General features: G+C 44.7%; 3 protein-coding genes and 2 non-coding genes across 6 annotated transcripts in view; 1 reads left to right on the forward strand and 4 right to left on the reverse strand.

Annotated features, from left to right (window-relative positions):
* The window catches only part of LOC125555197 (25S ribosomal RNA), a 3,388-nt gene extending 2,963 nt beyond the window's left edge, over positions 1-425 (reverse strand). Inside the window, exon 1 of the ribosomal RNA XR_007304630.2 lies at positions 1-425. This exon is cut by the window's left edge and continues 2,963 nt beyond it. This is a non-coding gene — a ribosomal RNA (25S ribosomal RNA).
* A 220-nt stretch (positions 426-645) lies between these two features.
* LOC125555177 (5.8S ribosomal RNA) lies at positions 646-801 on the reverse strand. Its single transcript, XR_007304609.2, has one exon. It is a non-coding gene; the product is annotated as a 5.8S ribosomal RNA (ribosomal RNA).
* A 7,006-nt stretch (positions 802-7,807) lies between these two features.
* On the forward strand, positions 7,808-10,860 carry LOC125550583 (neurofilament heavy protein). Its single transcript, XM_048713607.2, has 9 exons — positions 7,808-8,234; positions 8,368-8,429; positions 8,546-8,607; positions 8,701-9,538; positions 9,635-9,727; positions 9,825-9,923; positions 10,024-10,083; positions 10,179-10,339; positions 10,446-10,860. The coding sequence occupies exons 1-9, from the start codon at positions 8,075-8,077 to the stop codon at positions 10,525-10,527; spliced, it is 1,617 nt and encodes a 538-aa protein (XP_048569564.1). The 5' UTR covers positions 7,808-8,074; the 3' UTR covers positions 10,528-10,860.
* Positions 10,861-11,395: 535 nt separating this feature from the next.
* Positions 11,396-13,456, reverse strand: 5PTASE11 (inositol polyphosphate 5-phosphatase 11). 2 transcript variants are annotated; one of them, XM_048713610.2, is made up of 8 exons: positions 13,247-13,456; positions 12,976-13,129; positions 12,757-12,887; positions 12,587-12,663; positions 12,365-12,490; positions 12,024-12,211; positions 11,818-11,955; positions 11,396-11,715 (listed from the first exon to the last, which is right to left on the reverse strand). In XM_048713610.2, the coding sequence occupies exons 1-8, from the start codon at positions 13,279-13,281 to the stop codon at positions 11,551-11,553; spliced, it is 1,014 nt and encodes a 337-aa protein (XP_048569567.1). In that variant the 5' UTR covers positions 13,282-13,456; the 3' UTR covers positions 11,396-11,550. The 2 variants fall into 2 exon arrangements, with proteins under 2 accessions (XP_048569567.1, XP_048569566.1); XM_048713609.2 differs by having other exon boundaries at positions 12,587-12,684.
* A 3,606-nt stretch (positions 13,457-17,062) lies between these two features.
* Positions 17,063-17,367, reverse strand: TOM6 (translocase of the outer mitochondrial membrane 6). The gene has a single exon (XM_048713611.2). The coding sequence runs from the start codon at positions 17,231-17,233 to the stop codon at positions 17,063-17,065; it is 171 nt and encodes a 56-aa protein (XP_048569568.1). The 5' UTR covers positions 17,234-17,367.
* Positions 17,368-27,950: the final 10,583 nt, after the last annotated feature.

A 27,950-nucleotide genomic window follows, 5' to 3' on the forward strand; every position in this document is an offset into this window, starting at 1 on the left:
ATCTGCTTCCCTCCCAGCAATTTCAAGCACTCTTTGACTCTCTTTTCAAAGTCCTTTTCATCTTTCCCTCGCGGTACTTGTTCGCTATCGGTCTCTCGCCTGTATTTAGCCTTGGACGGAGTCTACCGCCCGATTTGGGCTGCATTCCCAAACAACCCGACTCATTGACGGCGCCTCGTGGGGCGACAGGGTCCGGGCCGGACGGGGCTCTCACCCTCCCAGGCGCCCCTTTCCAGGGGACTTGGGCCCGGTCCGTCGCTGAGGACGCCTCTCCAGACTACAATTTGGACGGCACAGCCGCCCGATTCTCAAGCTGGGATGCTCCCGGTTCGCTCGCCATTACTAGGGGAATCCTTGTAAGTTTCTTCTCCTCCGCTTATTTATATGCTTAAACTCAGCGGGTAGTCCCGCCCGACCTGGGGTCGCGGTCGAAGTGACGTGCGCTTTGTTTGCTGGGTCATTTTGAGGCCATCATGCCGGCTGCACGTCGGATGCACTACGTTGATAAAGCGAGGACGCCCACCATGCGCTGTGTCCAGCGCGGTACGCCGGCAGCCCGATCTTCGGTCCACCGCCCCTTGCGAGACGAGGGACTAGATGACGCATCCTGATTCCCGATGAGGGGATTGGGAGCGTGTTTTGGCGTGACACCCAGGCAGGCGTGCCCTCGGCCGAGTGGCCTCGGGCGTAACTTGCGTTCAGAGACTCGATGGTTCGCGGGATTCTGCAATTCACACCAGGTATCGCATTTCGCTACGTTCTTCATCGATGCGAGAGCCAAGATATCCGTTGCCGAGAGTCGTGTGGATTAAATAGCTTTGCAACACAAGGGATGGCTAGCAAGCTAGCCATGCCCCCGGGTTAGGCACAGTGTTCCTTGACGCCTTCGGCGCCGTGGGTTCTTTTACCCCGAGCCCCCACCCACTCCGAGGAGGGGAGGTGGTCGAGGCATTGGCCGAGCGACGAACAATGCCGTCGCCGACGGATTGGATGACGCGTGCACGGTCTGTTTTGGTCAGGGTCACGACAATGATCCTTCCGCAGGTTCACCTACGGAAACCTTGTTACAACTTCTCCTTCCTCTAAATGATAAGGTTCAATGGACTTCTCGCGACGTCGGGGCCGGCGAACCGCCCCCGTCGCCGTGATCCATAGCATACCCTGCAAAAACAAGTTAGACGTCCTCTAATTGTTGTTGCATGTTTTACGTGGCTGCTATGGGTTTCTAGCAAGAATGTTTCTTACCTACGCAAAACCACAACGGTGGTATGCCAATTGCTATTTACCCTTCATAAGGACCCTTTTCATCGAATCCGATCCGACTAAAGTGGGAGAGACAGACACCCGCCAGCCACCTTATGCATCAAGTGCATGTCAGTCGGTGGAACCAGTCTCACGTAAGTGTACGTGTAAGGTCGGTCCGGGCCGCTTCATCCCACAATGCCGCCGAATCAAGATAACTAGTAACGGCAAGCAAATTGAACAAATCATCGCCCACAACTACTTTGTGTTCTACTCGTGCATAGAATCTACGCATAGACCTAGCTCATGATGCCACTATTGGGGATCGTAGCAGAAATTCAAAATTTTCCTACGTGTCACCAAGATCAATCTATGGAGAGACTAGCAACGAGAGAGAGGAGTGCATATTCATACCCTTGAAGATTGCAATGCGGAAGCGTTACAAGAACGCAGTTGGTGGAGTCGTACACGTAGCGATTCAGATCGCGATCGATTCCGATCTAAGCGCCGAACAACGGCGCCTCCGCGTTCAACACACATACAACCCAGTGACGTCTCCCATGCCTTGATCCAGCAAGGAGAGAGGGAGAGGTTGGGGAAGACTCCGTCCAGCAGCAGCACAACGGCGTGGTAATAGTGGAGGAGTGCGGTACTCCAACAGGGCTTCGCCAAGCACTACGGGAGACGAGGAGGGAGAGGGGTAGGGCTGCGCCAAGAGAGAGATCAAATCACATATGTGTTGTGTAGCCCCATACCTCAAGTATATATAGGGGGAGGGGAGGGGCTGCGCCCCCTCTAGGGTTCCCTCCCAGCCCTAGATCCCATCTAGGGTGGCGGCCAGAGGGGAGAGGGAGAGAGGGGGGCGCCCTAGGGTGGGCCTTAAGGCCCATCTGGACCTAGGGTTTGCCCCCTCCCACTCTCCCTGCGCCTTGGGCCTTGGTGGGGGGCACACCAGCCCACCTAGGGCTGGTCCCCTCCCACACTTGGCCCACGCAGCCTTCTGGGGCTGGTGGCCCCACCTGGTGGACCCCCGGGACCCTCCCGGTGGTCCCGGTACGTTACCGATAGCACCCGAAACTTTTCCGGTGACCAAAACGGGACTTCCCATATATAAATCTTTACCTCCGGACCATTCCGGAACTCCTCGTGACGTTCGGGATCTCATCCGAGACTCCGAACAACATTCGGTAACCGCGTACATACTTTCCCTATAACCCTAGCATCATCGAACCTTAAGTGTGTAGACCCTACGGGCTCGGGAATCATGCAGACATGACCGAGACATCTCTCTGGTCAATAACCAACAGCGAGATCTGGATACCCATGTTGGCTCCCACATGTTCCACGATGATCTCATCGGATGAACCACGATGTCAAGGATTCAACCAATACCGTATACAATTCCCTTTGTCTATCGGTACGATACTTGCCCGAGATTCGATCGTCGGTATCCCAATACCTTGCTCAATCTCATTACCGGCAAGTCTCTTTACTCGTTCCGTAACACATCATCCCGTGATCAACTCCTTGGTCACATTGTGCACCTTATGATGATGTCCTACCGAGTGGGCCCAGAGATACCTCTCCGTTTACACGGAGTGACAAATCCCAGTCTCGATTCATGCCAACCCAACAGACACTTTCGGAGATACCCGCAGTGCACCTTTATAGCCACCCAGTTACGTTGTGACGTTTGGTACACCCAAAGCATTCCTACGGTATCCGGGAGCTGCACAATCTCATGGTCTAAGGAAATGATACTTGACATTAGAAAAGCTTTAGCATACGAACTACACGGTCTTGTGCTAGGCTTAGGATTGGGTCTTGTTCATCACATCATTCTCCTAATGATGTGTCCCGTTATCAATGACATCCAATGTCCATGATCAGGAAACCATGACCATCTATTGATCAACGAGCTAGTCAACTAGAGGCTTACTAGGGACATGTTGTGGTCTATGTATTCACACATGTATTACGGTCTCCGGATAATACAATTATAGCATGAACAATAGAAAATTATCATGAACAAGGAAATACAATAATAACCATTTTATTATTGCCTCTAGGGCATATTTCCAACATCAATGTCTTTTCATGGTCGAAGAGACGGCCAGACAGATGACATGGCACAAAGGGGGCAAAAGAACCAAACTAGATGCAGATGGGAATCTGATGATGGTACAAACATCAGATGGTGAAGCGTGGAAGCTCTTCGATGCATTATATGCAGAAAAATAGCAGATCCAAGGCATCCTCGAGTCGGCATCAGCACGGATGGGTTCAGTGTGTTTGGTCTGATGGCAACCCAATACAGTTGTTGGCCCGTATTTGTCTTTCCACTCAATCCCCCCCCCCGGACAGATTATGCAAATAAAGACATTTTTCTGATGTTGATAATTCTAGGGCCGAACTATCCGGGGAAGAATATGAATGTGTATATGCAGCCGCTTAAGGACGAATTGCAAGAAGCTTGGGATAATGGGTTCAAGACATACGACACCTTTAACAAACATAACTTCGTAATGCGTGTCTGGTACATGTACTCGATGCATGACTTGCCAGTGTAGCGCTATTCGTTGGCTGGTGTGTGCATGGAAGGTTCACGTGCCCCACATGCAAGGCAGCTCTTGAGTTTCGTTGGCTGCAGGCGGGTCGCAGTTTTTCTTGCTTCGACTTGCATAGACAGTTCCTGGATCCTCGTCATAAGTTCAGGAAAGACAAGAAGAACTTCATGAAAGGTAGAGTTGTCAAAAACTCTGCACCACCTCCATTGACAGGCCAAGAGACCCTGGATCAGTTAAACGCTTTCGAGCTAGATCCAGAGCGTCCAGGGTATTTCAAGGGGTATAATTCGAAACATGTCTGGACTCACAAGACATGTTTGTGGGATCTGCCTTACTTCAAAGACCTCCTTTGCCCATACAACATCGACGTGATGCACACTAAAAAGAATGTCACCGAGGCACTTTTTGGTACATTGTTCGGCACGGACGGGAAGTCAAAGGATAATACTAAGGCTAGAGTCGATCAGGAGGCGCTATGTGATAGACCATTACAAAACATGCAAGAACCGAAAGGAAAGCAAAACTGGACGAAGCCAAAGGCATGGTTCAATCTTGGAAGGTCAGCTATGAGGGAAATTATCTTGTGGGTGAAAATGTAGTTGATGATGACCATAACTTCGTGATAGCACACTACGAAGCCAAAAATCGCCATTTGCATAATCCGAAGCCTCGGTACAATGCTGGCGACCCTAAATCCAACGACAACCTATTCAAAGGGAATCTCGCACCAACCGGTTCTTCAAAACCAATATCGTTGGATGTCTAAGAATGGCGGACAATTTCGTTGTATATATTCACCAACCTAATAGAAGTGCGGCCGTACATCGAGTAAGTTCTCGCGTACATCGTTTCGCAACTTCTAATTCCTTTGAACTGCTCTTATTCCCGGATATTTTTTGATACAATTGATATGTTGCCAAATTCTCGGATGGAGCGGTGATCCAAAAGGAATCCATCAAATAGTATGAGCTTCTGGAAAAGCAAGGAAGCGGCTTTCCCGGTTTCATCTCTTGGTTCAAACAAACGGTAATTTCCATTAGGCCATTCTCGTTTCTTCGTCTAATTTGCGGCTAATGCAATAATCATTTCGTATTAAACTTGTAGGCTAATTCAGAGTCTATGGATGCCGAATTGAGACAAGTCGCTAATGGTTTTGACTTTAAGGTCCGTTCATTTGACAAATACGACATCAACGGGTATCGCTTCCGTACCTACGACAAAGAGCTATCTATGACCGACCGAAAGTCTACAAATTGTTGTGTCTCTGCTATCAGCGATGGAGGTATCGAGTATTATGGGAGAGTTGAAGCAATTTATGAACTTCTATTCTATGGTCAAAACGCACCGAACGTCGTAGTCTTCAAATGTTACTGGTTCCAGCCGAAGGAGACTAGAAGGACTCATGAACATACAGGGCTAGTCGAAATCAAACAAAGCACCCATTTAGATGTTCTCGATGTCTATATTACGACTCAAACAGGCGACCCCAGTTTTCTATCTATCATGGGCCTGCCAAATCGATCCAAATCTGAATGGTTGGGATGTCGTTTATGAAGTGCCGCCGCGTGTTAGACCACCTCCCCCCAATGAAGAGGATTATGAACCTCACATTCACCCAGGCACATATGAAGGTGAATTCTTCCAAGAAACACGTCTTTCTAAAAAAATTCTTCAAGAAATGCTCTACTTCACACCAGAACATTGAAGTAGACTGCGACTGTGAACCCGACTTCACCCCCTAGCCTGAACAAGAAGAGGTTACTGCTGCGGATGACTTGTCAATGCTTGATCGATTACGTAAAGGGGGCCTTCCACATGTTGATGTCGTTGAACCCAATGAGCACTTCATTCATGATAGTGATGATGATGATGATGCATTTATTGATCCCAGAGCATTTATTGAACCCGAAGATCTAGATTATTATTAGGTATTCAATTTTTTATGTTGTACTTGATTTATATATTTACTTATATGATTGTATGATTTATATAGTTACTTGTATAACTTTCTTACTTTGTATGATTGTTTGTTATACACAGTGCCATGGTCTTGATATCCGTCCCCGTCGGCCCTCGCCCACTTTATGATTCAGATGTGGTAAATTATCTTTTATAACTATTTGTTGCATTTTACATTTATGACAATTATGGCCATCAAGTTGACATAGAGATATTTTTATCTAGGAGGTATGTGAACCGGAAATTGCAACTGACCCTCTTGTCGAGAAGTTAAATTTAATTGAAAAATAAAATGAGTATTTAAAATAAAAAATTAAAAGAATTGAATAAGAGAAGATGAAATTGGAGTTGTATGCTATCGATGTCATCGATGATCACAAGATGAAGATGAATGCAATGCGCTTGAAGATTAAGAAGATTAGAAAATATGCCATTGATAATGAGGCTTGGTATCATTATGCCGTTGCATCAATTGTTACCTTGGTTGCGATCTTCATCGCATTTGTTGTGATGAGGGTAAGTTTTCTCTAGTGTTTTGCTTAACAACTGCATACTTAGCTTATTTTCCTCCTAAATGGGATAATTACCTAAGTTAGATAAAAAATGAGCTTTACTTACGTAAGTTGGCTCGAAAATGGCATCATCACCTAGGTTAGCACAAAATTGACCTATACTTACCTTATTTTTCTCCAAATTGACATAATAAGCTTAGTTGGCTAAAAATGACATGATTAGCTATGTTAGCTCTAAAATGACACAAATAAGGAATAACAAGAAGAAAACAAGAAAGAGGAGAAAAAGAAAGAATAGAAGAAGAAAAAGAAAGAATAAAAGAAGAAGAATGAGAATGAGAATGAGGAGGAAAGGGATAAAAAGATAGAAGAGAAGAAGAAAGATGATAAAAGAAGAAGAAGAAGAAGAAGAAGGTTTGATTCACTTCATGGAAGCAGCATTAATGGACTGCTAGTGTTTAGTTCTTATTTTCATTTGTATTGGTGAACAATGTAAAACTATGTATGTATATATGGATGAACTCCGTGAAACTATGTATGTATTGGATCTTTTAATCCCCTATGTGTTATGTTGCATTGATGGACTGCTAGATGTTTGATACATGGGTTAGTTTGATGTTGAAACTATATATATCATATATATCTTTTGAAAATGCAGGGATATAACAGGAAACAAAAAATAGCAACAATACAGGCACTTTGCCGCCCGCCCCCGACGACAAAGGGACCTTTGCCGTCCGCTGCCAATGACAAAGAAGCCACGTGGCTGCAACCTGGGAGCAGACCCATTTGGTCAATTTGCCGTCGGTGGCCGACGGCAAAGAGCTGGGTCTGCTGACGCATCTGCTGACGCATCTGCTGACGTCAGGACGGGCAGCTTTGCCTTGTGCTAGCGGGCAGCAAAGGCTGCCGTTAGCCACCTAACGTGACTAACGCATGTTTTTACCGTCCATGTTCTTTGCCGTCCGCCGCCGACGGTAAAGGGCGCTTTGAGGAAACATACGGCAAAGAACATGTTTACCGTCGCTCTCTTTGTCGGGCAAGTTTGCCGTCGGTGGCGGACGGCAAAGAGCTTTACCGTCCGCTTTTGGTGCCTTTACCGTCTGCCATGGCGGACTGCAAATAAGCTGATTTATGTAGTGTCATGAAATTGGTGATGGCGGATAGTTGATAATGACGACGGCGTCGAATCCTTCTCTCCGAAGCCCGGAACAGACTCCAGATCAACCCTCCCGATGAAGAACATGAAGTGGTGGTGGCTCCGTATCGTAAAACATGATGATTTCTTTTCTCTGGATTTTTTCTAGACGAATAGGTACATATGGTTTTGGGACATGCATTGGAGTCACCCTTACGAGTTAATCCCGTGTACGTATGCGTGTCCGTGTAGTGTACGCATGTCATAGTCGGTTTGGGACTTTGGGTAATCTAGCTTCATACTACTCCGCACGGTAAATCTGGTACTCCGTAGCTTTGCGCGTGCACTACTCCGCACGGCCGGGTTTCACCTTCACGCCCGGTGTTAGCTTACAGCACCTCTTTTTACTGCCACGTCGCCAACGGCCCACGGTTTCAAATCAAAAAATAAAAAAGGGAAACGCCGCCGCTCCAACGGCTAGTTCCCCCCAGCCGCTCCCGGATCGGACTCAAAAATCCATCGCCCAACTCGCCACATCCACCACAGCCCACAGCCTCGCCGTAGCACACCATCTCCGACGCCGCCCGCCGCTTTCGCGAGCTTGCTAGCTAGCTATATCGCCGATCCCACCGAGCCGGAACGCGGAGCAAGCGCAGATGGAGATCCCCCGCAGCCTCGGCGCCCAGGACAACGAGGAGGAGGAGGAGTACGACAGCGTCTTCTACGAGGACATCGAGGCGCCCAAGTTCGTCGACCTCACCGCGCCCGACGCCGCCTGCCCCGCCGACGACCCCTCCTGGTTCTGCCTCCGCGTAGGTAAGCAATCAAATCATCCTCCAACCCTCCACAAGCAAACCCCCTCATCGCCGGCGTTCGCCGTCGAATCTGAGACGCAAAGACACCAAATTCGCCTCGCCGCTGATCCGCCACCGCGGCGTATGATATGCAGGCTGCGACCAGAGGCACGAGCACGTCGACCCGGAGGCGCTGCACCGGAGCTTCGTCATGCGGGTAATCCATCCATCCATCGCTCTCCCGAATCGAATCTCGCGGCTTCTCGTGTTTGATTGATGCGCGACTGAATTCGAGGACTGACGGAACCGAGTTGTGATCCGTTCCCCCCGCAGGTCATGGCGGCGAGGAGCCCCAACGTGAGGCTGCAGAAGGCCATCAGCAGGAGAAACCAGAGGTGCGCGTCTCTCATCTGAATCTTTTTCCTTTCTCGCCCGCCGCCGGCCTGAATTACACTGTAATTTAGATCGGATTTGTTGACCCCGTGCAGCTCGACGCTGCCGAAATGCCCCCACTCGGCGCCGGCGAAGCCGCCGAGGACCCGGATGACCAGGCTGAGCCTGGCGACGGGGGCGGCCGAGAAGGCGGCGAGGGCCGGGCTGCAGGGCCACCGGATTCGCAGCCTGAGAGATTCCCCGGTCCGGACCAAGGCGGCGAGGGTCGACGCGTCCAGCGCGAGGAAGAAGGCTCTGACCACGCCCCGGAGCAAGACCGTGCGGCCAAGGCAGGAGCCGTTCCTCAGCGTGAAGCACCAGAAGAAGCCGGTTGCGACGGACGCGGCGGAGATGAGGGGGACCGTGGTGAAGGCGCTGTTCATGAGCACGCCCAAGAAGGAGACGCCGGCGAAGATCCAGGCTCCTCCCGTGGCCGAGGTCTGCTCCAAGATGAAGAAGCTCAACCTGGCGTGCCGGGAGGTGCCTAGCAGGTACCTATCGCAGCTGCCCACGCCGAAGATCGCCAAGAAGTGCGAGGAGACGGCGGCGGTGAAGAGAGTGCAGGAGCCAAGGAGCGGGAAAAAGATGATCCTAGGCTGTTCGGCGAAATGCGCCAACGCCGAAATAAATGAAGGGAGCCGAAGTGGCCGTGAGAACATCAACGCGGATGAGAACTCGTGTAAACGAACTGCAAGGCGCAATTGGGGGCAAGAACCCAAGGAGGTGCTGCAGGGACCACGGGTTGAGGTGGCGGAACCATTGCGGCCCGACATTCATGGCGACGACAAGGAGAATGCGCCGTGCGGTGATCAGCTCGCCGAGCAAGCCTTGAGTCGGGAAGAAGAAGATGAAAACAGCAAGCGGTCTGAGAACAGTGAGAATGCTCCTCAAAAGGTACTGAAACTCTGACGTTAGTGATGATGTTTGCCATGGTTTAGCTGCTGTGGGTAGGATGTGGTGAACCTGAAATGCTGCCATGACTAATTGCAGGTGCTTAAAAGGCAGAACAAGGTAGTGAATGCGGAGCAGGGAGGAAAGCTTAAGAAGAATACCATCCTGAGGCCATTCAGGCTAAGGACTGATGTGAGTTATGATTGCATTGCATCCCACGTTTGCTTGTTTTTGTGAAGGATTTTCACTCGGTTTGCTGAAGGGCCTTTACTCTTTGTGCTGCATTTAGGAGAGACAGGTATTGAAAGATGCAAATCCAGAAAGAAAACCGACGGCGGCCGAGAAGAACGCCATGCCAGCACTGAAGGATGAAAATAGGCGATTGGTGGTAAGTTGAATCAGGAATGCACAACGTTAGATTTCTGATTTCTTGGACTACCACCTATTGGTTACTCAATTGTTCTATGTACTATTGTGATGTGATGCAGCAAACTGGAAGATGCACTGATGGAAAGGAAAGAGAAAAACTGACTTGTGGCGAGAAGCAGGTGAGCATTTCCCGGTCCAAATCAATTTAGTGGTAGTAAAATTTAGAAACACACATGCTGAATTGCTTACTTATCTGTCCATGTTGCAAATTCAGAGGAAACAAATTACACACACTGCCACGAATCGGCTTGGTGAATCCAAAACGGTTTTGAGTAACATCCGGCCCAACAATGTGAGGCCTGCGCTGACTAAAGGAAAAACCATAGAGAAATCACAGAGGGCAGCAGCATCAACGAGAACAGCCAAAATAACAAGGTTTGCAAAACCAAATCAGTTCCTTCCCCTTTCTGAATTTCTGAATTTACACATTGATTTCTGCATTTTAGCACATCATGATATCTTTTCCTTTCCCTGTATTCAGTGGTTTCACAGCACCGTCTCGAATTGGAGAAAAGAGGAAGGCCTCGGTGAAAACATCCAGGCTTCAGGAAGCAGCAGCTTGACTAGAACATGTGGCAAAAAAATTAAAGAAGACAACGATTATATTGTCTGCTCCATCCAAAAGACTGAGTGTGTATCTATGGCGTCGAACTGGTTTTGTGAGTTTTGTCAACTAGAAGTGTACACTAGGGAGGGGGTTGGCCAGGAACTCTCACACCAACAGGGTTCTGTCAAGTTTCCCTGTTTTTGTCCATGAAATTGGTGTGATGAGTAAAACTCTTTGTTCTGTACCATCTTTACTAGACATTCTTTTGTAGCTGAAAGCCCGAAAGAAATTTAATTCAGTGGTGAAATGTGTATCTATGGCATTGAATTGGTTTTCTGAGTTTTGTTAACTGAAAGTGTGTACCATCTGTTTCTGTACTCAAACCGTCAGTGTGAACCGTTGAGTTTCCTTGTTTCTGTACCATGAAATTTGTGAGATAGGTGAAATTGTTTTGTTTTGGTACACCCTTATATACTAGACAAGTAGATGTTTATTCCAAATGCAAATCTGTACTGAAAATCTGTAGTGAAATACAAAAATCCAAGAAAGTTAAGAATTGTGTTCCTTGGTTAGAATTTGGGAAATCAAAACGCATACTGTTCTTGAAAATTAAAATTCCTAATATTGAGGTCCCCTAAAGTTTGAACCTTAAACCCCATGAAACAATGTGCTGTGATAAAGAATCTGCTCTGCTATGTCAATGCCATATTTGACATGGTACTGTGTGTATTAACCAAAGTTTGGTGTCTGTATATGCTGGGTATTTCTGTTTCCTTACTATAAGAACACATCAGGAAGTTGTTTGTAGCCTGCTGACCAATTCGAAAAATCCACGTCACCATATAAAATCGAGAGGGTACACAACAACAACAACAACAACAACATGAACATACGGTCGACATTTTGACTTTACCAAATTACATTTAGCGAAATCATTTTCAGAGGATAGATAATGATCTGTGCTATTTGCCTTTACAATTGTTGTTACAAAAAAATAAGTCATCTAAATATACTTGTGATTGTCAATTGTAACATAAATCTATGAATCACCACCACGTACTTTCAGACAAAGATGAGCTTTCACAGGCTTGTGATCAGAGCTGCTAACACAGTCAAGTGCTTCATATGAACTTAACACCGCATCCAAGCCAGAAGAATTGTCAACCTTGAACAATATCCTATCTGTCCAAGATGGCACTCTGATCTGAGGAAGTGAAGAGCATATGCATAAGACATTATTTTTCCAGAATATGTACAATTTCCTTCAGACAAATTGACATCTTAATATGATACTAACTGAAGGTACCTTGTAACTTGAATCGTAGTTGCTACTTCCGACATTATATTTGTATGTTGGCTTAAAAGACAAGGTCCCTTCACAGTACCCATGGAAGACTTGACCCTTCTCAGCTTCTTGCAGCAGCTGGTCTCTGTCTCTTAGCTTCTGAAATAGCGCATATATGTCAGGCATTTATGTCATGTAAAAATTGAATAGGTCCAGCATACACTTACACTCTGGCGATTCTCCTCGATCATTTTCCTTGCTGGCATCGAGCTTATTCCTTCTAATCTGTAATTCAAGTCACCGAGCCACACTGTTATGTCAGCAGATTTGGCATAATGTATGTCATTCTTGGAGAACAGCGAGTGCGAAATATGCCGGCATTCAGAGTTCCTCTTCTCCACCTTGCGTTCATGGGCTACACTTTAATAAGTTACCTTGTTACTTATTCGTAATAACATTTGAAAGACAACAGTTACTATTGAATTAAATTAATGTTGCTTCCGGTATTAGCACTGAGGTAATAAGACCCAACAATAAGAAATGGATTGACCAGAAGTTGGAAATCAACCTGCAAGATGGCAGGACACAAACACCATCCGGATCCCACTGAAGTTTACGTACATGGCCACAGCTCCTTTCTTCCTCCCAATTACGCCACCGCAGCCTCCGACTGCGTGTTCATCCACCTTCATTTCTGACCAAATTCAGGTATTTAAACAGGACTTATTTGATCAGATTAGAAGTGCTCTTTCAACACCAAGAATATTCAGCTATATAATAACATGATCACCTTTGATGTACGCTTCCGAACTCTTTGCCCCGAAAAGAAACATCTGAATAGACTGCATGGCCTTCTGGCATAACAAGCTGAAATTTTGACAACCATTGCTGTATTTCAGAATAAGGTGAAAACCTTCAAAGTGTTCATAAAAAAAAAGGTTAACGTTGAAGGTCCCTCACATGTGTGTATCAGCCATGGCTTCTTGCAGAACTTGTTCGACGCCACATTTCGGGACTTCTTGCAGCCCCACAACCAGCAAGTCGAACTTCCTGGTGGAGCTCACCAGCTTTCTTATGTCCTCCACAGACATCTTCGCGAAAGAACAGATATTAAACCAAAGGAAATGGCTCAACCACCATCAAGAAGAAAGCAGCCAAGAATATGAGTATATGATGCACCTTGCCATTCATGTTCCATGTGATAATGCAGACACAAAGCACGGAGCTGGCTGTGAACTCGCAAGCTTTCTGAATCCGGATCGTCTTTATGCCTTCATGAGTTCCATCCCCTTCAATGGAAACCATGCCATTGTTGTGCAGATCACCGAATATCCTGCGATCCCATTAGTATATACATCAATCATATGGAATTTCTCAAAAACAAATCAATCATATGGAAAGCAACTTTTAATAAGACTGCATAACTATTTTTTGCAAACAGATAATATACCATTTTGGAAGACTGAAGCTGCTGCAGTTGCCCATGTCTATGTTGGCCGAGCCCTTCCTTTCCGACTATCTTACGGGGAGAAGATTACAAAAGGGGACTTTTTATATAGCGATCTACTCCGAAAGTTCGACGTTTCTTCGCAGAAACCAAATTGATTAGATTTTGAGATGCTTCTGGTCATCACGTTTTCCTGGTCAGCAATTCTGGTGCAAAGTTTCAACATAGCAGTAGAGAAAAGGACAAGTGGAATGCTCAAGACCAGCCACTTGGATTGTATGGATTGGGTAGTTAGGTACTGGATACCTTTGATGTGACAACAAGATCGCCTTTGTCGTCGCATCATTACAAAGGACGCACATGTGAAATTGACTAGACACATACAGAGGACCAGTAGAATTGCTGCCAATAATGCTTGGAGACAAGCATGGCCACAGTTTTGCTTAGCAAGTAACTTCGTTGAACATGAGCTCTCTGATGGAGAAGTTCAATTGGGGAACATGTTGGACTTGCTGTGTTCCTGAAGTTTCACCATGCAAGCCTTGTGCATCACTGAACCGTATAGCCAGGAAAAGCAACCATGTTGTGAAAATGACATCTCTCTCATTTTGTTTTTCTCGTTTTATCCGGTGGCATACATATTTCTAATGAGCAGAAATGTATTGCCCTTTCTCACAAAATGAACAAGTCAGTAACACCCTCAGTGAAGTTAAATCAGCTGGGCTGCAAAATGTATTGCGCCATTTACCGCAAAACAGCTGTATTTACAGGAAGTACATCTCAGAAACAGCATATGGAATCCACTATTTAGAATATATATATTTCAAACAATCTCAGGTTTATCCAAGAGTTGATCGATACCAAAAAAAGGGGGAAACGGTACATAAGAGGGCAGCCTGTGTGTGTAGGGCTGTGGTGGGTGGGATGGCAAAGGAGATGTGTGCAGGAGTGACGGTCTTCGTCAGGTGGTGCTCAAAGTCAGTGGTGATCTAGCACAGCGATCTTCAACGACTGCCCGGCCTGGCTAGGTCACCGAAGAAGAAGGAATCGGCTCATGGTCCTAAAAAACAGCGAGCTCGACATCAAACCCAGACAGCGGGATGGGTGATTTTTTTCAAGTTTGGTTTGGGGTAATGAGGCAACCCTGTTGTTTCAGTGTATTGCTCCCCCAGCTCTTTACCCATTTCATTTGAGCTTATCACCACCATATGGCATGTGGAACAACAGGTTTTCCAAGATCCAGGATCCGTCTGAGCTTTCGAGTTCCGATCAGGATATATCTCAGAGTTTCTACATGCCCTTATCGTTGTTTTCTTATCCAAGGCGCAATTTGCTCCACGGACTACAAATTCGCATGGTTTGCAAAGATGCTGCTTCTACTAGTATCTGAATTGCATAAAAGACAGGTCTATGCTAGTGGCAAGAGGGAACAACCGGAACACATTCAGTATAGCAACGACAAATCACATCCCAGCAATAATGAAATATATGAGGCACGCATCACTGATTGTTAAAAACCCACAAAGTTGCTGGGGCAGTGGCAGTGGTAACCACAACCAACAGAGTTTATGCGAACACTGTCATTGAATTCTCACACTATAGAAAGACGAAATACTAACAAGGAAAACTAATTTCATGTTTGACAAGGTACTTCAAAGTCTGCTCCTGAGAGTAACTTAACCATCCCAGTCGCACCTAATAACAAGGATAAAACACATAGTCAGCATCTGGCTTATTGCAATTGGTATCAAACAAAAATAACAATTCAAATACGTTAATGCAACTATAGAAAGTCCAGAACAAAATCTTGTGGTGCAACCAACTGCTATTACCAATAACTTATCAGGAGATAAAGGATATTAAAACTCAAAACAGTGACAGAACTGAGTAGTTTGCGTTTGTCCACATAACTTCCTAGCATTGAATAATAATGAGAAAACAACGAAGTCTCAGCAATTTAAACAAGAGAAGATCACAGGGGAAGGAAAAAGATGGCTAGTGGTGTGGGGTCTCAGGCAAAACCACGTTCTCATCAGATTATGACTAATGGGCAGGAACCAAGACAATTCAATTCAATTAAACCTTGCACTTAAAATGAACCCAATGATAAGTGCCACATGTGTGGCACGGACCACTCCTGCCCTGATGTTTTTTACAACTAAAGTTGCCATTCAAAAGAAAAAACAAATCCAAAATATAAACTGAAACTTGCCATCCGAAAAGAAAGTTGCCATGCTTTACAACTGATGAAGTTGTCATCCTCCCGTCACTAAACTTGCCATCAAAAACATTCAGAGTTGCCATGTGTCCATGCCACATATGTGGCACTTATCCGGGTCCAAAATGAATTGGGCATAATGACTAGGTCTGTTTCTACAACTCAGAATGTCCAGTCAACATATGAGTATATGACTGATCAAGACCAACCTCAAATACAATTTTTAGTTCTTTCTAAAGCAGACAATAGTTAGCTTCTTCCCAACTTAAATCCAGTACAGTTTTTGCAGCTGTTGTGTTGCCAGTATTATAATGATCTGGTTAATGGGATCATTCGAAATATATATAATGGATAATCCTAACTGCAATGGTCAATTAAAAGATAGCTAACGACAGTCTTAAGAAAACATTACGACTATTATTCTATAAACAGCACAAAAAATGCACAAGCATAACTGACAAGATTCTACCATTCCTTCTTCAGAAGCAATGTCAATAAATAACAAACATTACGGAAGACTTTGCTTATGTACCACAAAGTCAATTCTACAAGAATTGTACTACCTCCGTCTCGGTGAATAAGTCATTCGTGTAGTTCTAGGTCATCGATTTGACGAATTAAATATGTGTTATATGTCATGAAAAGTATATTATTAGATTTCTACACGGATGTAGTTTCTAAATATATATTTTTTGTCACATGTAATACATATTTAGATAGTTAAATTGTCGACCTAGAACTACGCAAATGACTTGTTCACCGAGATGGAGGTAGTATGTAAATATAGAACAATCTAATAGATAATGCTAAAAAGGAAAATTAATATTCAGAACATACTGGATACTGCATCAATGAAGCCATAAAATACAGTTATCATTGTTCTCAGAAAGGAGCCAAGTACCATCAATACATTAATACTTCTTGATTCATTGGCCAAAATTAAACAAGATAACAAATAACAGCAAGAGGTGCAACTGTGATCAAAACAGATAAAATACTCAATCTTACTGCATTTATTAAAAAAAGGGTTATGAACCAATAAATCGATCTTCCAATCACCATAATGATACTGCTAAAACAAGGGATTATAACATAGTTTGAGAACGGCAAATCAGCTAAACGAATTCAATATCACAACCTATCTAAAAGCTAGTTGGACTCTTTAAAACATGCTACTCCCTTCGATCCATATTACTTGTCGCTGGTTCAGTACAAGGTTAGTACAACTTCACAAGTAATATGGATCGTAGGGAGTATAATCTTTACAAAGTTGTCATGAAACATAACTTTTCCTTTCTATCTACTCGTTGAAGGTCATTAGTTAGGTTCAATAATTTCTCAGTTTGCAAATCAGCATTACCAAACTAAAAGATCATTAAAAAACCAACAGATCGCCTGCTTTACACACGAAAGAATAGAATTACAAGCTTTAGCAACCCTAGTAATAAGGACACTCATTAGAATCCGATCTACGGCTACGAAACCCTATGATACCGTACCAAACCGAGCGGCCGCACGACGATCCGAAAACGGATCACACGCGCACCGCACCCAAATCGACCAAACCCTAGAGAAGGAAGAGCGTGGGCGGGAGGAATCACCTAGAGCTCGAGCTTGAGCTCCGTCATGCCGGGCTCGCGGGTGAGGTAGTGGAGGATGTAGGGGGCGGCGCGGATGACGGCGATGCAGCCCGCCATGATGCTGAGATGCAAGCGCAGCTCCTTGTACGCCGCCTCCTTGCTCGGCTTCCGGGGCATCGCGCCTAGAAACATCTTGGCTGTCGTCGGCGGCGAGTTCTCCGGGTTCGAGGGTTTGGGTTGGGGATCTGGATGCGGCGGGGCTGCTGCTGCTGCTTAAACCCTAGGACGATGCGATTGCGGTGGCTAAACTTGGAGAGGAAACGGGTCGTATTTACGCCCGTGACCCTGGCGAACTGCGTATTTCCGCGCACGTTGGGCCCGGCCCAATTACCACGAAATCAGGAGTGCTCCTATTCGGCGCGGAGACCTCTTTTGAACCGAAATAGGAGTCCTGCGAGTTTTTCCTTTTTTTCGTAAATCCGTTTATTCAAATTATGTTTTATCTCTTTAAACCACGTTCAAATCTTGATCCGTTTTCACCTTGGATTCCTCACGTCGAGATCTTCAAAACTAAATCGCTTGTTGGTAGGTTTTCACAAACTTTTTTTCACGAAAAAACCAGACAAAAAACCACACGGGAGCATGTTTTTTCCCTTTCTGAAAACCGTTTCCGAAAGGCACACTCGTGGCTCTTGCGGAAGCAAATCCGTGCTTCTCATGTAAGTGATACCGTGTCTTTCGCGGAAGGAAAAAAACATGATTTTTTTGTTTCGAGAGGCACAGTCACGGAAGCAAAATCATGCCTCTCGCGGAATCAAAACCATGTCTCTCATGAAGGGGAAAAAAGAGTAAACACGTTTTTTTTTAATTTCCAAGAGGCACGGCCGTGCCTCCCGTAGAAGCAAAACCGTGCCTCTCATGAAAGCAAAAAAACATGTTTTTTCATGAGAAAAAAATTTCTGAATTTTTTTTGTTGAAAAGCTAAGAAAGGCCGATGAAAAGCTGAAAAAATGAGAGAGAGAAAAAAATCTGAAAAGCCGAAAATGCATGCAAAAAAGTAAAAAAAAAAACAAAATCCGGAAGGAGCCCCAGAGCGCGACACATGGCGTGCTCTCAGCCCATTCCAAATGATCTTTGAAAAGGTTTCCGAACGAGCGGTCCTCAATTAGTTGCTCCCCTCTGGACGCCCCCATTGGTGTCAATATTTTTATTTTTTGAGAAACATGTAGTCGTCCAATAGGACAGGCTCCGCCTGAAAGCTAGAGAAAATGGGTCGGACCACTCTGCAGTGAGCGGGTCCTTTTTCTCTTTGTTTTTATAGTCGGGCTTTTTTACAAAAAAACTGATGTTGTTTTTACAGACCAAGATATTTAAAACACTCATAAAAATAAAATAAAAATCATAAAATTGTTCAATGCGTGTTTTTAAAATTTTTTAGTATATATTAAAAGAATCACCATATATATATATATGTTAAATATGTATTTAAATTTTTTATCAAGTAACTAAAAAGTTCATAGTATATTAAAATGATTAATTGAATATATTATATAAAATTTAGTGTGTATTCAAACAATGTTACTCGTATATTAACGAACCATTGGCGGTGTATTAAGAAACACAAGAAAGAAAATAAAGAAAAACATCAAAAAAACAACAGAAAAGTTGTAGCAAAATCAGTGAAAAGAAAATCAACGAGAAAAACCCCAAACATTTTCTTGTTGATATGCACTTGAAGCTGAATTAGGTGCATCTATGGAAGAATTGTAATTCGCATTAAAATAAGTGACTTTTAGATTGAGTTGGACTCACTTATTGCTGTGAAATTGATCCAAGCAAAGGAAGTTGATAGATCGATCTACTCGTCGCTCATTAAGAAGATTAGATTCCTCATGTACATTGTAGCCAAAATAAAATTAGTGTTAGCATAACAAAGTTTGCTTGTTTGGAGGCCAGAACTATGACTTGGTTAGGCTCTGGGCCTCATGTTGCTATCAACCTCGCTGCGATCGACTATAATGATCTTTTGAGTTGAGTAATGCATGTTTTATCCCTAAAAAAACAACGGGCATCGTGGTTCTGTTTGCCGCCTACAGGAGGCGAAAAGGATTTGCTTTCGGCGTGTTACACACTGAGTACCAAGCAAACACGTACTTGTGCTTACCACTTGGGCTTGCCTAATACCATGTTTCGGTCATTTTTTTTCTACGATCATTGATTTGAACCGTTCAATCACAATAGCAAAGAATCTCTAGTAGTTTCGAGCCGGTTTTACGAAAAGAAAAATATTGGAGAAACTTTTTAGTGCGGCTACTTTAAAAAACTTAAATAAGTTTGAAAATTGTTGAAAAAATGTTCTCAGATTTGAGAAGTGTTGCAAAATATGAAGAAAATGTTCCTGAGTATAAGAAAATGTTCGCATGGGCGCCCGATCTGAGGGGTATCTTTAGCGTCTGCAATGCGTCTCGTCTCCACCTCAAGGAACGTAATCGCACGTCATCATGTACCATGAGCAGGGCACAGAACGGTTGCCGTCCGTCTGGGACATGTCATGGGGGTGCCCCGCTTCCCCTAATGTATGAGTTTTTGCATGGCGAGTTGTGATGAAAGCTTTGTCTACTATGAAAATTATGTTAGGGATCGTTGTAGAAATTAAAAAATTTCTACGCATCACCAAGATCAATCTATGGAGTAACTAGCAACGAGAGAGAGGGGAGTGCATCTTCATACCCTTGAAGATCGCGAGTCAGAAGCGTTGCAAGAACGCGGTTGGAGGAGTCGTACACGTAGCGATTCAGATCGCGGCCGAATCCGATCTAAGCACCGAACAACGGTGCCTCCGCGTTCAACACACGTGCAGCCCGGTGACGTCTCCCGCGCCTTGATCCAGCAAGGAGGAGGGAGAGGTTGAGGGAGAAGGCTCCAACAGCAGCACGACGGCGTGGTGATGATGGAGTGGCAGTTCTCCGGCAGGGCTTCGCAAAGCTCACGCGGAGGAGGAGAGGTGTTGGGGAGGGGAGGGGCTGCGCCTTGGATGTGGTCTGCAGCTCCCCCCCTTGCCCCTCTATTTATAGGGAGAAGGGAGGAAGGGGGCCGCCCCCTCTAGATGAGATGTAGAAGGGGGCGGCGGCCAAGGGGGAGGGGGCTTGCCCCCCCCCCCCCCCCAAGCAAGGGTGGCACCCCCCCTTTAGGGTTCCCCCCAAACCCTAGGCGCATGGGCCCTAGGGTGGGATGGCGCCCATCCCACTAGGGGCTGGTTCCCTTCCACCTACAGCCCATAAGGCCCTCCGGGGCAGGTGGACCCCCGAAACCCCTCCGGTGGTCCCGGTACAATACCGGCATACCCCCGAATATTTCCGGTGACCGTATGATTGTTGGGGAACGTAGTAATTTCAAAAAAATTCCTACGCACACGCAAGATCATGGTGATGCACAGCAACGAGAGGGGAGAGTGTTGTCTACGTACCCTCGTAGACCGGAAGCGGAAGCGTTATAACAACGCGGTTGATGTAGTCGTACGTCTTCACGGCACGACCGATCAAGCACCGAAACTACGACACCTCCGAGTTTTTGCACACGTTCAGCTCGATGACGATCCCCGGACTCCGATCCAGCAAAGTGTCGGGGATGAGTTCCGTCAGCACAACGGCGTGGTGACGATCTTGATGTTCTACCGTCGCAGGGCTTCGCCTAAGCACCGCTACAATATTATCGAGGATTATGGTGGAGGGGGCCACCGCACACGGCTAAGAGATCAATGATCAATTGTTGTGTCTCTGGGGTGCCCCCTTGCCCCCGTATATAAAGGAGTGGAGGAGGGGGCCGACCAAGGAGGGTGGCGCGCCCAAGGGGGGGAGTCCAACTCCCACCGGGAGTAGGACTCCCCCTTTTCCTATTAGGAGTAGGAGAGGGAAGGAAGAGGAAGGAGGGAGGAAGGAAAGGGGGGCCGGCCCCCCTCCCAATTTGGATTGGGCTTGGGGGGGCGCCCCCTCCCTTGCTCCTTTCCCCTCCTTTCCACTAAGGCCCAATAAGGCCCATATACCTCCCGGGGTTTTTCCGATAACCTCCCGGTGATCCGGTATTGTCCCAATCTCACCCGGAACCTTTCCGGTGTCCAAATATAGTCGTCCAATATATCGATCTTTATGTCTCGACCATTTTGAGACTCCTTGTCAAGTCCGTGATCACATCCGGGACTTCGAACAACCTTCGGTACATCAAAATATATAAACTCATAATGAAACTGTCATCGTAACGTTAAGCGTGCGGACCCTACGGGTTCGAGAACAATGTAGACATGACCAAGACACGTCTCCAGTCAATAACCAATAGCGGAACCTGGATGCTCATATTGGCTCCTACATATTCTACGAAGATCTTTATCGGTCAGACCGCATAACAACATACGTTGTTCCCTTTGTCATCGGTATGTTACTTGCCCGAGATTCGATCGTCGGTATCTCAATACCTAGTTCAATCTCGTTACCGGCAAGTCTCTTTACTCGTTCCGTAATACATCATCTTGCAACTAACTTATTAGTTGCATTGCTTGCAAGGCTTAAGTGATGTGCATTACCGAGAGGGGCCAGAGATACCTCTCCGACAATCGGAGTGACAAATCCTAATCTCGAAATACGCCAACCCAACATGTACCTTTGGAGACACCTGTAGAGCACCTTTATAATCACCCAGTTAAGTTGTGACGTTTGGTAGCACACAAAGTGTTCCTCCGGTAAACGGGAGTTGCATAATCTCATAGTCATAGGAACATATATAAGTCATGAAGAAAGCAATAGCAACATACTAAACGATCAAGTGCTAAGCTAACGGAATGGGTCAAGTCAATCACATCATTCTCCTAATGATGTGATCTCGTTAATCAAATGACAACTCATGTCTATGGCTAGGAAACATAACCATCTTCGATTAACGAGCTAGTCAAGTAGAGGCATACTAGTGACACTTTGTTTGTCTATGTATTCACACAAGTATTACGTTTCCGGTTAATACAATTCTAGCATGAATAATAAATATTTATCATGATATAAGGAAATAAATAATAACTTTATTATTGCCTCTAGGGCATATTTCCTTCAGTCTCCCACTTGCACTAGAGTCAATAATATAGATCACATCGCCATGTGATTTAACATCAATAGTTCACATCACCATGTGATTAACACCCATAGTTCACATTGTCATGTGACCAACACCCAAAGGGTACTAAGGTGTGATCATGTTTTGCTTGTGAGAGAAATTTAGTCAACGGGTCTGCCACATTCAGATCCGTATGTATTTTGCAAATTTCTATGTCTACAATGCTCTGCACGGAGCTACTCTAGCTATTTGCTACCACTTTCAATATGTATCCAGATTGAGACTTAGAGCTATCTGGATCAGTGTCAAAACTTGCATCGACATAACCCCTTACGATGAACCTTTTTGTCACCTCCATAATCGAGAAACATATCCTTATTCCACTAAGGATAATTTTGACCGCTGTCCAGTGATCTACTCCTAGATCACTATTGTACTCCCTTGCCAAAATCAGTGTAGGGTATACAATAGATCTGGTACATAGCATGGCATACTTTATAGAACCTATGGCTGAGGCATAGGGAATGACTTTCATTCTTTTTCTATCTTCTGATGTGGTCGGGCTTTGAGTCTTACTCAATTTCACACCTTGTAACACAGTCAAGAACTCTTTCTTTGACTGTTCCATTTTGAACTACTTTAAAATCTTGTCAAGGTATGTACTCATTGAAAAAACTTATCAAGCGTCTTGATCTATCTCTATAGATCTTGATGCTGAATATGTAAGCAGCTTCACCGAGGTCTTTCTTTGAAAAAACTCCTTTCAAACACTCCTTTATGCTTTGCAGAATAATCCTACATTATTTCCGATCAACAATATGTCATTCACATACACTTATCAGAAATGTTGTAGTGCTCCCACTCACTTTCTTGTAAATACAGGCTTCACCGCAAGTTTGTATAAAACTATATGCTTTGATCAACTTATCAAAGCGTATATTCCAACTCTGAGATGCTTGCACCAGTCCATAGATGGATCGTTGGAGCTTGCATATTTTGTTAGTACCTTTATGATTGACAAAACCTTATGGTTGCATCATATACAACTCTTCTTTAATAAATCCATTAAGGAATGCAGTTTTGTTTATCCACTTGCCAGATTTCATAAAATGCGGCAATTGCTAACATGATTCGGACAGACTTAAGCATAGATACGAGTGAGAAACTCTCATCATAGTCAACACCTTGAATTTGTCGAAAACCTTTTTGCGACAATTCTAGCTTTGTAGATAGTGACACTACTATCAGCATCCGTCTTCCTCTTGAGATCCATTTAATATCAATGGCTCGCCAATCAATGGGCAAGTCAATCAAAGTCCATACTTTGTTCTCATACATGGATCTCATCTCAGATTTCATGGCCTCAAGCCATTTCGCGGAATCTGGGCTCATCATCGCTTCCTCATAGTTCGTAGGCTTGTCATGGTCAAGTAACATGACCTCTAGAACAGGATTACCGTACCACTCTGGTGCGGATATCACTCTAGTTTACCTACGAGGTTCGGTAATAACTTGATCTGAAGTTACATGATCATCATCATTAGCTTCCTCACTAATTGGTGTAGTAGTCACAGGAACAGATTTCTGTGATGAACTACTTTCCAATAAGGGAGCAGGTATAGTTAACTCATCAAGTTCTACTTTCCTCCCACTCACTTCTTTCGAGAGAAACTCCTTCTCTAGAAAGTATCCATTCTCAGCAACGAATATCTTGCCTTCGGATCTGTGATAGAAGGTGTACCCAACATTTTCTTTTGGGTATCCTATGAAGACGCACTTCTCCGCTTTGCGTTTGAGCTTATCAGGTTGAAACTTTTTCACATAAGCATTGCAACCTCAAACTTTAAGAAACAACAGCTTAGGTTTCTTGCCAAACCATAGTTCATACAGTGTCGTCTCAACGTATTTCGATGGTGCCCTATTTAACGTGAATGTAGCTGTCTCTAATGCATAACCCCAAAACAATAGCGGTAAATCAGTAAGAGACGTCATAGATCGCACCATATCTAACAAAGCACGGTTACAACGTTCGGACACACCATTACACTGTGGTGTTCGAGGTGGCGTGAGTAGTGAAACTATTCCACATTGTTTTAACTGAAGGCCAAACTCGTAACTCAAATATTTTACTTCTGCGATCATATCGTAGAAACTTTTATTTTTGTTATGATGATTCTCCACTTCACTCTGAAATTCTTTGAACTTTTCAAATGTTTCAGACTTGTGTTTCATCAAGTAGATATACTCATATCTGCTCAAATCATCTGTGAAGATCAGAAAATAATGATACCTGCCGCGAGCTTCAATATTCATCGCACCACATACATCAGTATGCATGATTTCCAACAAATTTGTTGCTTGCTGCATTGTTCCGGAGAACGGAGTCTTAGTCATCTTGCCCATGAGGCATGGTTCGCAAGCATCAACTGATTCATAATCAAGTGATTCCAAAAGTCCATCAGCATGGAGTTTCTTCATGTGCTTTACACCAATATGACCTAAATGGCAGTGCCACAAATAAGTTGCACTATCATTATTAACTTTGCATCTTTTGGTTTCAATATTATGAATATGTGTATCACTACGATCGAGATCCAACGAACCATTTTCATTGGGTGTGTAACCATATATGTAAATAGAATAACAATTTATTCTCTTACTTAAATGAATAACCATATTGCAATAAACATGATCAAATCATATTCATGCTCAATGCAAACACCAAATAACACTTATTTAGGTTTAACACTAATCCCGAAAGTATATGGAGTGTGCGATGATGATCATATCAATCTTGGAACCACTTCCAACACACATCGTCACTTCACCCTTAACTAGTCTCTGTTCATTCTGCAACTCCCGTTTCGAGTTACTACTCTTAGCAACTGAACCAGTATCAAATACCGAGGGGTTGCTACGAACACTAGTAAAATACACATCAATAATCTGTATATCAAATATACCTTTGTTCACTTTGCCATCCTTCTTATCCGCCAAATACTTGGGGCAGTTCCGCTTCCAGTGACCAGTCCCTTTGCAGTAGAAGCACTTAGTCTCAGGCTTAGGATCAGACTTGGGATTCTTCACTTGAGCAGCAACTTGCTTGCCGTTCTTCTTGAAGTTCCCCTTCTTCCCTTTGCCCTTTTCTTGAAACTAGTGGCCTTGTCTACCATCAACACTTGATATTTTTCTTGATTTCTACCTTCGTCGATTTCAGCATTACGAAGAGCTTGGGAATCGTTTCCGTTATCCCTTGCATATCATAGTTCATCACGAAGTTCTACTAACTTGGTGATGGTGACTAGAGAATTCTGTCAATCACTATTTTATCTGGAAGATTAATTCCCACTTGATTCAAGCGATTGCAGTACCCAGACAATCTGAGCACATGCTCACTGCTTGAGCTATTCTCCTCCATCTTTTAGCTATAGAACTTGTTGGAGACTTCATATCTCTCAACTCGGGTATTTACTTGAAATATTAACTTCAACTCCTGGAACATCTCATATGGTCCATGTGAAGGAAATATGCCCTAGAGGCAATAATAAAGTTATTATTTATTTCCTTATATCATGATAAATGTTTATTATTCATGCTAGAATTGTATTAACCGGAAACATAATACATGTGTGAATACATAGACAAACAGAGTGTCACTAGTATGCCTCTACTTGACTAGCTCGTTAATCAAAGATGGTTATGTTTCCTAACCATGAACAATGAGTTGTTATTTGATTAACGGGATCACATCATTAAGTGAATGATCTGATTGACATGACCCATTCCATTAGCTTAGCACCCGATCGTTTAGTATGTTGCTATTGCTTTCTTCATGACTTATACATGTTCCTATGACTATGAGATTATGCAACTCCCGTTTGCCGGAGGAACACTTTGTGTGCTACCAAACGTCACAACGTAACTAGGTGATTATAAAGGAGCTCTACAGGTGTTTCCAAAGGTACATGTTGGGTTGGCGTATTTCGAGATTAGGATTTGTCACTCCGATTGTCGGAGAGGTATCTCTGGGCCCTCTCGGTAATGCACATCACTTAAGCCTTGCAAGCATTGCAACTAATGAGTTAGTTGCGGGATGATGTATTACAGAACGAGTAAAGAGACTTGCCGGTAACGAGATTGAACTAGGTATTGGAATACCGACGATCGAATCTCGGGCAAGTAACATACCGATGACAAAGGGAACAACGTATGTTGTTATGCGGTCTGACCGATAAAGATCTTCGTAGAATATGTAGGAGCCAATATGGGCATCCAGGTCCCGGTATTGGTTATTGACCGGAGACGTGTCTCGGTCATGTCTACATTGTTCTCGAACCCGTAGGGTCCGCACGCTTAAGGTTACGATGATAGTTATATTATGAGTTTATGCATTTTGATGTACCGAAGGTTGTTCGGAGTCCCGGATGTGATCACGGACATGACGAGGAGTCTCGAAATGGTCGAGACATAAAGATTGATATATTGGAAGCCTATGTTTGGATATTGGAAGTGTTCCGGGTGAAATCATGATTTTACCAGAGTACCGGGAGGTTACCGGAACCCCCCGGGGAGCTAGATGGGCCTTATTGGGCCTTAGTGGAAAAGAGAAGAGGCAGCCCATGGTGGGCCGCGCGCCCCTCCCCTCCCTTGGTCCAAATTGGACAAGGAGAGGGGGCCAGCCCCTCTCTCTCTTTTCCCCCCTCCGTGAGTCCTATTCCAACTAGGATTGGGGGGGGGATGCTACTCCCAGAGGGAGTAGGACTCTCCTGGCGCGCCCCTCATGGCCGGCCAGCCTTCCCCCCTTTAGTCCTTTATATACTGAGGCAGGGGCACCGCAGAAACACACAAGTTGATCCACGTGATCTATTCCTTAGCCGTGTGCGGCGCCCCCAGCCACCATAATCCTCGATAATACTGTAGCGGAGTTTAGGCGAAGCCCTGCTGCTGTAGTGCATCAAGATCGTCACCACGCCGTTGTGCTGACGGAACTCTTCCCCGACACTTTGCTGGATCGGAGTCCGGGGATCGTCATCGAGCTGAACGTGTGCTAGAACTCGGAGGTGCCGTAGTTTCGGTGCTTGATCGGTCGGATCGTGAAGACGTACGACTACATCAACCAAACGCTTCCGTTGTCGATCTACTAGGTATGTAGATCACACTCCCCCCCCCTCATTGCTATGCATCACCATGATCTTGCGTGTGCGTAGGAAATTTTTTGAAATTACTACGAAACCCTACACCATGACGTTCAAAACGTCTTTGAAATCCCGATTCTAAGCTGTTAAGCATGGTGCACTAAACTATCAAGTAGTCATCATATTGAGCTAGCCAAACGTTCATAACGTCTGCATCTGCTCCTGCAATAGGTCAGTCACCTAGTGGTGCATCAAGGACATAATTCTTCTGTGCAGCAATGAGGATAAACCTCAGATCACGGATCCAATCCGTATCATTGCTACTAACATTTTTCAACTTAGTTTTCTCTAGGAACATACAAAAATTAAACGGGGAGCAACATCGCGAGCTATTGATCTACAACATAGATATGCTAATACTACTAGGACTAAGTTCATGATAAATTAAAGTTCAATTAATCATATTACTTAAGAACTCCCACTTAGATAGACATCCCTCTAATCATCTAAGTGATCACGTGATCCAAATCAACTAAACCATAACCGATCATCACGTGAAATGGAGTAGCTTTCAATGGTGAACATCATTATGTTGATCATATCTACTATATGATTCACGCTCGACCTTTCGGCCTCAGTGTTCCGAGGCCATATCTGCATATGCTAGGCTCGTCAAG

The sequence above is a fragment of the Triticum urartu genome, chromosome 4A (assembly GCF_056163025.1).
Source record: "Triticum urartu cultivar PI428250 chromosome 4A, HENAU_Tu73, whole genome shotgun sequence".
Taxonomy (NCBI): Eukaryota; Viridiplantae; Streptophyta; class Magnoliopsida; order Poales; family Poaceae; genus Triticum; species Triticum urartu.